General features: G+C 41.0%; 1 protein-coding gene across 2 annotated transcripts in view; it reads right to left on the bottom strand.

Annotated features, from left to right (window-relative positions):
• The window catches only part of CREB5 (cAMP responsive element binding protein 5), a 254,644-nt gene extending 240,415 nt beyond the window's left edge, over window positions 1-14,229 (bottom strand). The window contains exons 1-2 of one of the 2 annotated variants that reach the window (XM_064413110.1): window positions 14,172-14,204; window positions 13,138-13,224 (exon numbers count right to left, since the gene is read on the bottom strand). In XM_064413110.1, the coding sequence (XP_064269180.1) occupies window positions 13,138-13,140 (3 nt within the window). In that variant the 5' untranslated portion in view covers window positions 13,141-13,224; window positions 14,172-14,204. Of the gene's footprint in view, window positions 1-13,137; window positions 13,225-14,171 lie in introns of both variants that reach the window. The other variant, XM_064413119.1, reaches the window with a different exon arrangement.
• Window positions 14,230-14,441: the final 212 nt, after the last annotated feature.

Raw genomic sequence — 14,441 nt, 5'->3', positions numbered from 1 at the left:
CAGGCCATACACATACAGTAGTCATGTGCCAATGAGCTCCCATTAGGTAAATCAAATCCAAATTCTACTCCAAGAAAGAGCATTTCAGTCACTGTCTGCATGTGCTTAATTGGTAGATTATGGACAGAAAGTGAAAGCCATGTTAGCAACAAGTTAGCCTGGATTACAGTGTTTGGGGATGAGTGGAAAAATCCTTATGATTTATTGTTAAAGCTCAGACAGAGGGCATTTTTCCTTGTATTATAACTATTTGTATATGAAATGTATACCAGTAGCTTTTGTAGAATTTACATGTACAGAAACCATGAAAAAACATGTTTTTCATGTGATCAGTAACTGATACAACCAGGCTAAAAACATCATTCTTCATTGACAAAACCTGAGACTGAGATATTTCAAAGCTCCCTAGGAAGATTTTTCATTCATTTCTAGAGGATGCATGCAGATAAACTGACTAGACATTCATTTTAAATTGTATTTTCAACACCTCTGGGATCTGTCTGAGCAATTTGTTATCTTTTAAATTAATCTGGAAGAAAATACGTTTTTTCTAATTTCTGGGATTTTGTATTGTCAGCCAAATTTATCTTGTAGTTACTCTTTTGGCAAAATGAGATTTTGCAATCTGTGTTTTTCAAATCAGAAAGAGGTAATTTTTGCATCTTAATTTGGCTAAAGAAACAGACAAACAGACAACACCAACCTTCATTTAGAAGAAAAGACAACCAAATTATCAATTCAACTCTTGCAGCAGCAAACATCATTAGCATTGGCCATGAAGTTCAATTAAATGGATCATACAAAAACTAACAGGCTGAAATCCTGTTACCCTTGAAGCTGACAGCAAAAATCTCACAGATTCCAGTGGGTGCATAACTGTGCTACAACCTTGACAAAGAAACCACCTGGGGCTTTGTAATGCACAAAGGAGCCACTTTCCCAAGGACATGCATTACCTACATGTGATGCAGTCATAAATGTAATTTTCTTTGTGCTGTAGAGGAGGTGCCTGAACTGATTTGCAGTGCTGCTAGAAGAGATGGACAAGCCACCAAGAGACTCCACAGCAGTCTTCTAATAATGCCTGCCTTTCACAGAGACTGACCTCTTTTCACCTTGCTAAAAGCACTAAGTAGCAAGTAATAGATCTTGTCAAAGGTTACTCTGTAGAATAACCTCTGGAGATATTAGATAGAGGTGTCCAGAGAAATACCACAAAGGTGCTGACAAGGAAACCAAAGGGATTATGATTAGGAAGTGTGAATAAGCTAAGGTTTCAAACATACTCAGATTTTGGTTAGAAATGCTGAAGTACAGGAAGGAAATGTTCTACATACCATCAAACCACCAAAACACACACTTGAAAAGACAAGTTAAAGAGCCATCATATGGAGATTAAATACTACACATGATCTAAAAAAAGCAATTCCACACACTAGAATAAGTCAGAATTTCTTCTTCATCAAATCCTCGTATGTCTCCTGATAAAAAATGAGAAATGAATCTGCTCAAAGGGAAAAAAAAAAAAAGAGGCCATACCTAGGAAGCATTAATTGTTCTTTCAGCTCCCTTTTAATCCATCCTTGAATATTCAAATTAATCAGAATTTCCATCAGATAATTCCCAGTAAGAGAAATCCATTTAAGTCATCTACATTTCCCTTAAAAAGAAATATGTTTTAAAAGATTCTAAAAACCTAAGCCAGTAGCATAACTAAAAAGCATAACTAAAAAAAATTACTCCAATTTCTGAATTTCTCCATTTATTCCAATTTCTGAATTTTAAAAATTATGCAATGATTTCATTCAAAACAAGTCCAAGATATTTCTGACAGTACTCATAGTAGAGGACAGCCTCTCCTAATTTACTCTCAGCAAAGGTGCCGTACAAAGACTTGGTTTCTTTCAGCCAATCTTTTTCCGATCCCATCAGCTGATTACATTGATTTTGCAATGCCCTCCAGGGAAGGCAATCATCTTCCCTGTTCCAGCCAGATCAGACCAGACCAAGTCTTAGGAAATATCTGGGAGATGTGGCCAACAAAAGGCCTCTACCCAGCTATTTGAAGTTCTCAAACAACACAGCTTTCCAGGAGCTTGTCCGTGTCTTATATGCACAGAACTATATTCTTCAGATAAGAAAGATAAAGAGACCCCAGCCTCCCAAGTCAAGAGCGGAGAAATGAAGGCAGATAAACATGAAAGTGTTTTCATCAACCTGAAAGACTTTATTCAACACAAAAAAAAACCCAAAACCTCCAAAAGATGTATTGCCTTATGTCTTCCTTAATATAAATAAATTTTCAAAGAGGATGAACCTCATTTTGAAAAAATGTTGAAATAGAGTATTTTGACTTCTTCACATAATTTTCTCCCCTTTTATTTTGGCTGAAGCTACTCAGAAAATTTGATCTTTCAGGCCTCCATTCTTTTCAGTAAAGTTTATTGTGTGAAAGTCTTTGGTGAGTATTTTTTCCCTCAAAAAATGTCACTAGCCTGGCTGCAAAGGCCAGATGTACTCCCCTCCAAAGAGGCTGCTCAGAGGCCACCAAGTTTAACTCCTGGCAACTGCTACTTGATTTAACTCAGGATTGGATGGGGTGAAGAAAAAAACCACTGTGGCCCAGCAGTCATCTCTACACAACGGCAAGGAAATCCCCTCTGTGCTAAATATGGGGTTCAGCAAGAGACAAGAGGCTCTGTCAGGACCTTGCTGCTTCTCTGACCATCTCACACGCACCACACTTGAGAGCACAGATAGAGTCTGTCATTAGGTGGAGAAATAACTGGCATTACAATGTGGGCACCAAAAGGGTGATGCTTTTTTAGCATATATTTTAAAGATGGTTAGTAGGAAAGCACTAGGTATGTGAGGAAAGTGACATCCACAGAAGTATAAAAGGTTGAAAAAAGTACTCCTGATTGGGTTTTAATTTAACTCTTTCACAACCAACCTTTATGAAAAATGTTATTTCCATGGCATGGACCATTTGCTTTTACCTCTCTCTCACCTAACAATAAGCTACACAATTTACTGCTGTGTATCATTTACTGTGTAAACAAGAGTCTGGCTGTACAAACCAGTTGCCAAACTGCAGACTTGTTTTTTCTCTTAAAATTCTTGATGTCAGGCTACAAAAAAAAATTATATTTGGCAAAATCCATCCTCTATGCAATACCTGCCCATTCCAGGTACTAATGAGCACATACCTCTCTCTAAATGTAGACATGGGCATTCCCCTGTCCAGTATTTTCTAAGCACTGAAGCCAAGTGTGAAATACTTTTGAAATCTTGCTTGGGCTTTCTGAAAGTTTTGGGCAACCTGAACTCTGGTGGCTGCAATGTTATTAGTTGGGGGAGGCACAAGGTAGATCTCACTGCCACAGTCACACAGCCACATGGCTCAGCAGCACTCCCAGTGCCACATTTTTCCCTGTTCAAGGAAGGCTGTTTCCTCGAAAGAAGACATACAACAAGGAGCTCTCCATATCCAGTATGTCAAACCAACTCTTTGCTTGCAAGGCATCCTCAGTACACTTAAGCTATCTGACACCAACAAAGCAAATTCAAATTTAAAAAGAAAATCAAATCTATTTTCATGACCAGCTTGATAAAACAGTCATCATCATGCTTCTTATTGTCCTCATCATAAATTAATTTAGAATTAATTACAATGCTGAAAATATTTCTTCTAAGCTCCTTCTGCGCCTAAAAGCTTTCAGCCTGGTGAAAAGCTTTTGGCTGACAGTGCACTGACTCAAAACTCTGAAATGAAAACTGGAAGACTGACAGCCTAGAAATAGGCTGTCTCAGTATTTTGGAATAGCAACTTTTTGGCAAGAAAATTCGCGTAGAATCAGACAACATGAGAGAGAAAATACAACATGTAGCGTCCTGACTGCTACAGAGGGAGCAATGTTTCCCAGTGTTTCCTTGTGCATCCTGCAAGCTCCACTCAATTCAGATAATCCAGTAAGAGGTTCAAGTGTAAGGCCACCGCATAGCAGTAAAATAAACTATCTGGAACTCCTAAATTTGAGGGTATTATTAAGTTGGTTGACTCATCTGGGATCCATTGACTTTAACTGTTCCTGTTAAAAGCAGACCACTATAATTTTTGCTGAGGAACAAAGAAAAAATGTTGGGGGGCTGATAGCTTATTTTTTACAGCACCTATTTGACTACACAGAAAGCTGCATTCATCAGTCCCAAAGCTTTTTAACTTAACACTAGGGAATACAAAATCATTCTTGATAACATTAAAGGTCACTTTCAAAAGAATAAAACTCCCTATTTTGTGTAATGTAATGGAGGCCAGAAATGTTTTTCTCTGAAGCAGGATTTTTGTACCATTAAGGTATACGCAGAACTCTTCATGTTGAAGGACTCCTTGAAGACTACAGAATTAGAGCACATGCCTTTTTAGCTCTCTGTTGAAGAGCTGAAGCATGTCTTGTTTTTTAGCAAACAGAGTTATACTCCCAAGAACTTGTTAGCAGTTTGAATTAATGAAAAATTAAGTTTCATCTCAGCAGTTTTACTAACTTTGGAGAAAAGGGGCCCAATGACACTAGTCCCTGAGTGTCTAAGCAACCATTGACCTCAGTGGGAATTGAGATTGGTCCTACTTTTGACTGACATGGCACCTTGCAGAATTAGATACAATCCCCTTCCCTTCCTCCTAAGAATGTATTTCTCCCCATTAGCCATCTGATTTTTATTTTGCTTTGACCAGAGATGAAATGAATGTAGATGTTTTGGTGCTGACAACCTCCCTGTCAAATTATATAGTGACTTCTCATGCTAAAACTTGTTTGTTTTCACACCATCATCACTGATGATCTCAGCACAGCAGCGCTTCGAGAATAATGGTTTAGTCAAACGCAAAGCCAGCAGAAGGAACATAAAACAATGTGTGCTTATATAGGGCCTACATAAATAGTGCTTTTTAAAAATGTTTGGCAATGAAATAATAGTTGTGGGTTTGTTTCATTATTTTTTTATAAATTAACCTCTGGATTGTTAAGGATCCAGAGACTTTGCACACCAGAGTGGTTATAGGGCCTAAAAATATTTGTTATAGCCTCTCACAAAAGAATATACACAGAAGATGTCCTTTGTGTGCCATTAATAATCGACCATGGGCCATACCCTTACTCCACACAGTTTCAGAGAAGTCAAGTAATTTATACCAATCTCAAAAGAAAGACAGTTGACCCTACATATGCTGGGCCAAATGAAGAAAATTGGAAGCAAGTGAGTGTACATGATTAGGGCTGGGCAAAACGCAGGATGTACACTGGACTCTGTATATTTATCACTCTTTACAATGTTTTTCTTCACTCAAAATTCCCTGTTTGTTGCTGTTTCAAAAAACAAAATCAGAGCAGCTCAGGCAGTGATTGCATTTTTCCCCCATTTCTCAAAGACACTGTTCCCACTCTCAGGCCAGCTGGGGAGCTATGCAAGATGCCCGAGTGTCCTGGGTTTTGCTTTCTGCAGTGCTACAAACAAATACTCCAATTTATTAAAACTACTGAGCCACACTGCCTCCTTGCTTCTTTTACCCTCTATCGCCTCTTTTCTTTCAAATACTCAAAGAAAACCTAAAACCTCCACATAAAAAATGTAACTGAAGGCTAAGGTGTTACTTCCAATTCACAGCTGCGTCGTTAATCGTGAAAATGCACATCATACTTAGGAGCAGAATTATATCCTGCCATGTTTAACTGAAAAGCTTGGTGGGCTTTTCATCTATGTTGTGCAAGCCTGAGGCCAGAGTGGTGACTGTCACAGCCAAAGAGACACAGACAGATAGATGATGGAGAGTGCAGACTGCGCACCCACACATAAAGCGCGTGAGAGGAAGGAGAGTGCACGGAAGGAATATTAATTGAGCAGAAAATAAGTATTCTCAATATCCCCCTGCCCCCTTAAAAAGTAGCTACAAGATGAGGAGAGCTGCAAACATGTTCATCTTGGGGAAACCGCCGTCCTTAACGTGACATGTAAGGCTATTACTTTAATAATGGGATTTGCACAGCGCTCAACTGATAGGCTATGTTCAGAATAGACCCCATGAATCTAATTTTCTTCTCAATGACTATTATTGCAGTTGGTAACTCCACAGATTTCTATAGAGTTGCTCCAGATTTGTATCAGGGTGAGTGGAGAATTAGGCTCTACTATGATATTTTTTAAATCCACAAGAATGTAATTCTGCTTACCCAGTCATAAAACCCATGGCTCTTTTGATCCTTTCCACTTTCATAGCAAATTATTTACAGAAGCTTGTCTTTTAAAGATTCTCATCAAAATAGTTAAATTACTGCTTTCTCTCACTTTTTGTGTTAAACCATCAGTTACTCAAATTTAACCCATTTTCAAGCCTGAGTCCATGTACTGCTTTACTAGCACTGAAGAATGAAAGGGCAGTACAGGAATTGTAGAAAGTGCTTTAAGTTTTGTCTCATTAATTTTGTTCTCCCACTGCCTTCTTAAAATACTTTTCCTTTACACATCCAGTAAAAGAAAATTACACTGGCCTTATTTAACAACAGATATAAAAGAACTTTTAAGTGCTACAATAATACATCTAAGAATATGGAAGTAAGAAAAGAAGTTAAGTTCTTTAACTTGTTTTTCACTACAGAATCTCTTCCTTTCCCTCATTTTGCACACTCTAGAAAACTATGGAAGTCTCTACAGATGTTGATCCTGATCTCTTCTACCTTTAGGAAAAATATGCAAATGCCATTCCCCCCGTGCCCAAATTATCGCCAGCAAAATTAGCTTTTTTTTTTAAGTCACAAAAAATGAAGCTGATGTCGTGATTGAAATTATGCAAACCTTTAACCAAAATTTCTTCTTCCTAAAGCATTCATTCAATAAGGAAGTTAAACAATAGGTAGGAAAAGATAGTCCTGAACAAAGCAATTGATGATCTGTTTCTACTCCATTGCTCCACTTTCAGTTTTTACAACCATTCAGAGAAAAGAATTTTCCTATAAGTAAGATACTGGCAAGCCCAAATTTCTAACACAGACAATGCCATTTCTAGAAAAGCACAATTCCAGGCTCTTTGCCATCACACACTCAGGTCACCTTTGGATTTTCTGCTGGGCATCTAAAAAAGAATTGTGGTAAACTCATTCACTGACTTGACCAGAACCAAAAGCTGATGTGATCGAACCAATTGCCTAAAGTTAATTCAGAGTAGTACCTATGGAGGTATGGTTTACTATTACAGAATTATGAAACTGTTTAAGTTAGAAAAGTCCCTTAAGATCATCAAGTTGAGCCATCAACCCAACACTGCCAAATCTGCTACAAAACCATGCCCCCAAGTGCCACATCTAATCTTGTAATTACAGTTACCTCCAGGGATGGTAACTCAACCATTTCCCTGGGCAGTCTATTCCAGTGCTTGACAACCCTTTCAGTGAAGAAATTTTTCCTAATATGCAAGCTAAACCTCTTCTAGTGCAACTTGAGGCCATTCATAATTTAGGGCTCTGCATCTAGTAGCAGAGCATTGCTGTTGAATAAAAGTTTTCTGAAAAGTGTATATTTGGTCTGGGAATGACTGCAAACTAGTTCAGCCATGACTGAATGACTGGCAGCTGATTTGCAGCATCAGTGCATGACCAAGTGACCTACTAATATCATCATCCATATCTTGGAGCATTTACTTTGGCAGAATATTACTCTACAGGTAGTATTTTCAGCACTCCAGAACTGAAAGGTTTAAAAGACAGAAAAGGAAAAAAAAAAAAAAAAGAGAGAGAGGGAGTACAATACACTAACATCTCAATTCATACCTCACTGTTACAGCTGCTGTATACAACACATCCCAAATCCAATCTCAGATTCTGTTTATTGTGCTACAGAGCCCCCTGTGTTGAGCACATTAACTAGCATTCCTTACATTAGACCAGCAGGGGAAAAAAAAAATCAGATGTTAGATCTAGGAGCCACTGGTCCAGGTTGATTTCCCAGAAAAGACAAATTAGTTTCTGGATACTTGCAAACAGCTCAGAAAAAGGTGGTGATGAACAATGCTGCCTTACATGCAATGAGAGAGTAACTAAAGGCACAAGCCCACAAAGTAAACAGCAAAAAAGGCAGCTTCCTCTAAATAAGAAAAGATCGGCCAAATTAATGACATATCTCTTTATTAACTTTAGGCAGTGTATTTAAGGATGACTAGTTTGAGCTCAGTACATCCCTGGACAGAAAACCTTAAAATACACAAACATACTGAGATTGGGACCAGACATTTCAACTGCATTGAAATGGTGTGGTGAGTGGTGGCACACAAAGACAAGGCCCTTAGGAAGAAAAGAAGCTGCAGCAAGAGAAAAGCAAGCTGCAAAGGTTAAAAAGGCAGCAGAAACTATTTGTAGAGTTTATGTGGGATAGAAGGCTCCAGGTGAGATCAAACCATGCCCAATTCCTGAGCTAGCAGAGGTCTCAGTACCTCAGTAAGAGCAATGAAAACATTCAGAGCTAAAGAAAAGCAGAATCAGCTAGCAAAGGTAAGAGAGGATTTGTAGTATTTTTTCCCAATTAAATTTGAATCTCATTCCTTCTGGCTTCTTCTAAATATGTTGCCATTTTTATCACCCACAAAGTGGAGCCTTCTGGCCAAGCAGGGCTTCACCCCATGCCTTAAAATCATCTTACGTGGCAGGGCGGCAAAACAGTGACATGAGCTGTCTCAAAGGAAGAGATTATTAAAACCACACACCTACACAAACACTGCTGGTGACAGTGTTTCAAGGCATTTATTCTGAAGTAGTGTGTGGGACCAACTTCTTGAAAAAATTCTCAAAAAAGTATAAGGCGGAAACAAGAACCAAAAGCAAAACATCTTTTAAGCTAAGGAAATTGTTGTAAGCTTTCAATGTTTTACTTTGAAAATCCTACAGCCTTCAGCAAAATCCTTGGAAAATCTCTTTGTGTTTATGAAATAGCATTTGATATCACAACCTAAAAACCTACAAACCAGTGCAACCAACCCTTTCTTAACTCTCTAAGGGCAAGTAACACCTGCATTTCCCATGCAATGGCTAGTAAAGAAATGCTGACTCTTGGTAATTTTAATTGCAGACTAAAATAACACCTTAGTGAAAAACAGTAGATTAAGTATTATTTTAGAGTTTCAATGTTGCCCCGTCAACCTGAGCCATAACAGGAGCAAAACAATCAGTGCACAAACTAACACAAGAGTTCCACGGATGTAGAAAAACACAAGAGCTTATCTGCTTCAACAAGTCCTTTCATCACACATCCAAAATTATAATTTTATGTATGTTATGTTGTGCTTGTTATGTATACCTGAGACTATTTAAATAATTTATTTGATTGCATATGTAAGCAAAACTAAAAATATTTCCATAACAGGATTTTGTTTTGTACATGTCAAGTCTACAGAAGTTAATTTCTGTATTTAATGCTATAACATTAAAATCCAGCATGATAACATATTGTCTGAGATCACTGTTTTGTCTGTGTCAGAGAATACTACACCTTCAGAATTGTAAATTAGCATAGTAATATGACTTTTGTTAAGAGGAAAAAATATGTTTTCATAGTTCTTATCCCAAACTGTTGCTTTAAATTTGTGATCAACTTTGATCATTTCTCAAGGCAGAGAAATACAAAAGCCCTAAAAGTTCTTTTTTAAGGCTAGAGCCCTAAAAGCTCTGGAGCATTATAATTTGCTGAGATAATTTACCAAGAAATAAGGGTGTATGGGGATGGAGGAGGGAGGAAAAGAGGCTGAATAGCTTGCAGCATGAAGAGAGGACAAATCAACAGAAATTGTTTGAGATATTGCAGAAGGACTTACCAAGCTCTAATCAGCCCTGAAGTTAGTACTTAGGACTAACAGAATCTCAAAGTATTTTAAATATTTCCACTGAACCTCCTATGTATTTGTATCAATTAAAGTTTGCACATGAAAGATTAAGCCAAAAAGGCTGGCTTAGTTATAGATGTCTGCCTAATAATTTGATTAGCATGAGATAACCAAAACGGAATGAAAGCGAAAGAATCACCTAGACCTGTGAAGCACAACTGAAAGACTTGTTGCTTTATACATCTGCTTTTCCAGCAACTGCGCCTACTGAGTAAAGTATTCCTGCAATAAGTTACAAGAAAAAGCAGTGTTCGCGGACCTTGAGAAAAAAACCCAGTTTGTTCCAATAACAAATCACATGGTCCTTAATAATAATTTTTAAAAACAGTTTTGTTCTTCTTTTATTGTAAAATCTTGTCCTGAAATAGTTTTCTCATAATAAAGAGTTTATGAAAAAGCCGGTCACTGGAATTAAAATTAAAGCTAATAATACATAAACATAGGTATAAACCCTCAAAGCAACAGGTTTACAGGAAATCCAGAAAGTTAACTAATGGCAGAACTTAGAGACATGGGATGACAAAGAGTAGAGGAAAAGTCCTTGACTAAAGAAATTGTTTTAAATGCAACAACAACCTTGCAAGAATTCTTCTAATATTGAAGATCCTCATACCCTGATTAGGAGCACCGAGACAGGTTTTCAGAGGGGGCCACAAGGAGACAAGTTAATAACCCAGTTTCAAATCACCCTGCAAGACTTACTGAGCTCAGAGATTTCTGCCCACACAGAGTTGAAAGGTTTAGTATGTAAGAGCTGCCTTCTGACGGCACAGGGAGATTACCTCTCTCTTATCAACTCCAGAGTGAACTCTAGCTCTCACAGCAACGATCTTTTACAGAAGATTCCTCGGCAGCGAACAGGATAAATGTGATTGCAGCACATTTTAGATTCTCAGTGTGAGGAAGTGAATATCAAATTTAAAAAGCACCTATTACTCTTTATCTGTGTAAGTCATTCTGCTAAGTGATATAAATAAAATTACTTGTACAATCTCGCTTCTATCTTCTCTTTAAATGTATATACATGGTTTCTTTCCCCTTATATTCCCTGGGTTAAATTAGCAGAAGAGGAGTGTGATAAATTGAAGCTGAACTATAAATGGGTGTTTTGGAAGGAGGAAAAGGTTTCCGCGTGTTCTAAATGTGTAAACTTTTAAAAATATTGCAATTTTAAATCCTGGAAAGGTGCCATCCAATATTCACGACTGGCAGAGAGCGCTTATTACCTTTTTTATACGCTATTACAAAACTTTTTGATTTTAAACATTAGCCCGACTATTTCTAAGAGTCTCCAATTAAAGATGTAACAATAGGAGACTACAGCCATTTCTTTTTCATGCCATAAGTTCATTATTTCTATTTCCTGTTTCACTTAAGTGTTTCTTTTAAAGTTCTGAAACTTTGATGATCTCCACGGTTGAAACCAAACATAAATCCCATGCAAGCTAATGGGACAAAGGAAACCCCCAAGTCTATCGGCAGCAGTAGATACCACTTCTTCCCAAGCCGTATATAATTACAAATTCCTGGTTAGTTATCACAAAAACGGGCTCCTTACCATAATCTGTAAAGCATAGTCAGGTCCAAGTTGTTTTGTTCAACCACCACACCAACTGTTCCTTCTTTTCAGTGACTTATTTAAAAAAAAGAAAAAGACTCACTTTGCCAGTTATAGCTGGGGGAAAAACTCCCAAGAGCTTTCAGGCTTCATTAATTAGGGCCATCAGAACTGTACTTCATTTAAGCAGTACAAAACAGTGCAATCAAGAGTTATGTCCCGGGCTGTAGCTATCTGCCCCTCTCTCATTCTCTTCTTCTTTCTCTCACCATCTCTTTCAGTAAATGAGACTAATTTTTCCAGCAGCCTTTAACTCCCTAGATTAACTGAAGTGGAAAATGTGACTACAAACTCATAGCACTGTCTAGCCTCCAATCCAGCACAGAATCAACTTTGTTGTAAGTGTTGAAGGACACCTAGCAAGCTGCTACTTGCTAAGTTCATAACCCAGAAGTGTACATTCGCGCACAACAGGACTGCGCCATCTAGTCAGCTGCCAGCAGCAGGCTTTGGGAGCAGATGCTTCGGGATGCAGGGCTTTAGCCCTTGGGAATGTTCCGTTTCCTACAGATTCAATTGCGGTGCGGGGTTTTTTAATAAAATATCACTACTGAGATAATCCACATCTAGTTGATATGGGAAAATTTAGGCTATAATAGCGCAGCAAACTTCTACATCTATCTTTGATTTACAAGATAAAAGCAACTTTTAAATTAAAGAGCCTTTCTGCTAGTAGAGCTTATTATGCCAGAGACAGGAATGATTTTCCTAGAAAGTTGTCCCTGTGTGCATGCCTATTATCTTTGCTTTCCCCCTTCCACTAATGAGCATTTATCTAAAGAGCCTGTTAATCCTCTGATGTGTGCTTCTGGTCAGAGGTAACAGTTTGAATAAAACCACTAATCACTTATCACTAATCACTGATCATTAATCACACTTTTCCCTAGTGCTTTGCGACCTGCACAGCTCCCTTTAGGATTAAGGAGTCACAAATAAGGAGTTTAGCCATTTTTTATTAAGAATTTCCAGCTTTTGATATTGACAACCTCATTCGCCACATGAAAGTTACAAAACACTGAGCGGGGACTTTCACCACTGTACACTTTTATCCTGAAAATAAACAGTACCTTTAGGGAAGCATACCTCCTTCAGCAAAATTCCCACAAATTACCCTGTGTTTTCGCATTCAGCTCTCACTTTCTATCTCTCAATTTTCTTTCAGTCCAGTCTCTGGATTGTCACTGCATATATCTTACAAGAAAGTTTTCCTACACCACTGTTCCTTGATGCACTGCTGCTTGTCCAAATGGCCAGACAAGGAAAGTCTGGTGCACATCAGCGGGTGAATCTTTCTCTAAAAACTGCAGTCTCAAAAAAAGCCCAAGTAAGATGCTTCACAGTAATTATTATTCTTCTGTTCAAGCTTCAATTTCATCTAGCTAAGCACTGTTTCTTACTGATAATATATGGAAATCTTCTAATCTTGCTGCTTAAGTCACTTCTCATATCGGTCTGGATTTTAAAAAAAGAAAAAAAGAAAAACCAAACAACATATGGACATTTCATTTTCCTTTATTCCTACCCCCATCTCTGAAACTACCTCTCTCTTTCCAATTATAAAGCTTATATTGAGCCCTGGAGATGAAGGATCACTCACCATGCTCGGACATAAATAATAGAGGAGGCAGAGTTTAGCAAGTATTCCCCTTACACTCCTGCAGCTCTTATCGTCCTGAAAACTTCGCTGGGGAGAGAGAGACCCCTGTAAGAGAGGACAGTAGCGGGGGGACGCGGAGCTGGGGGCGGGGGGAATGATGAGCGGAGTAGAGGGGCTGTAAAGGGAGAGGAAGGCTGCAGAGAGGGGACCCTGTCAACACTCGCCCCCTCCCCGCACCCGAGGGCATCAGAAGCGGAGCATCAGCCCCGCACCGGCCCGCAGCATGACGTAAGGGCCGGCAGCGGCCCGGCACCCGGGGTGTCTCACGGGGAAAGCGGCCGCGCACCGCTCCGCGGCCACCGCCGGCTGCTCCCGGCTCGCTGGGAGGCACGGCAGCCGCCGCCGCGAAACTTATCCAGAAGTTTTGGGAGCGGCGGAGAGAGAGGATGGCGGGGCAGCGCGCCGCCGAGCTGTCACCGCCGGGTGCCGCCGGGTTACGCTGAGGCTGGAGCCGTCCAGCCCGCCGTGGGCGCGGGGACCCGGCGGTGGCTCCGCCGGGAGCTGCCCACCCGCTCGCTGCGCTCGGGGTAGCACCAGCGGGGCGCTGCTTGCGCTCCGCGGCAGCCGCCTCATCTCATCCCATCCCATCCCATCCCGGGAAGCAGCGCGCAGACTTCCCAAACTCCCTGAAGTGCGGACGGGGAGTCCGGCTTCCCCGCGTCTCGGCGACCGTGCGCTCCCGCCCCCGCCGCTGTGCCCTGCCCTACCCTCCGCGGGACGCGGGGTCGCTCACGCCCCTCTCCCCGAGCACGGCGGGGACGCGGCAGCGGCGGGACCCCGCGACGGAGACCGGCGCTGCCGCCTCCGGAACAGATGCGGTGGCGGAGGGGAGAGCCCCTGCAGCCGCGGGCTGCCCCTTCCCCAGCGCGCACCCGGCGCTGCAGCGCTCGGCTCCGTGCGGGGCGCGCTGCGGGGCGCGCCGCGCGCCGCGCCGGGCGCCTTCCCGGGGCAGCCCCGTATTTTTAGGAACTTACCGCCCGGCGCGGCGGGGACGGGACCGGCAGCGCGGCCGGAGGAACCACGTTGGACTGAGGGACGGTTACAATACGTTCTATTTAGAGAAGCATTACATCACCCTCCGTGACGTCACGTGGGATTCCTGAACTTCTAAATCATTGCGGTCCGTGCCGGGCGGGGGGGGGCCGGGAGCGCGGGGCGGGGGCGCGGCCTCGGGCGGTCCCGCCCCGCCGGGTGCGGGGCGGAGCGGGGGTGAGTCAGCCTGGAACTGGAAGCGGGGCCCGCCC

The sequence above is a fragment of the Passer domesticus genome, chromosome 1, assembly GCF_036417665.1.
Source record: "Passer domesticus isolate bPasDom1 chromosome 1, bPasDom1.hap1, whole genome shotgun sequence".
NCBI classification, from domain to species: Eukaryota; Metazoa; Chordata; class Aves; order Passeriformes; family Passeridae; genus Passer; species Passer domesticus.
The sequence above is the reverse complement of the archived record's forward strand: the minus strand, read 5'-3'. Positions and strand labels throughout refer to the sequence as shown.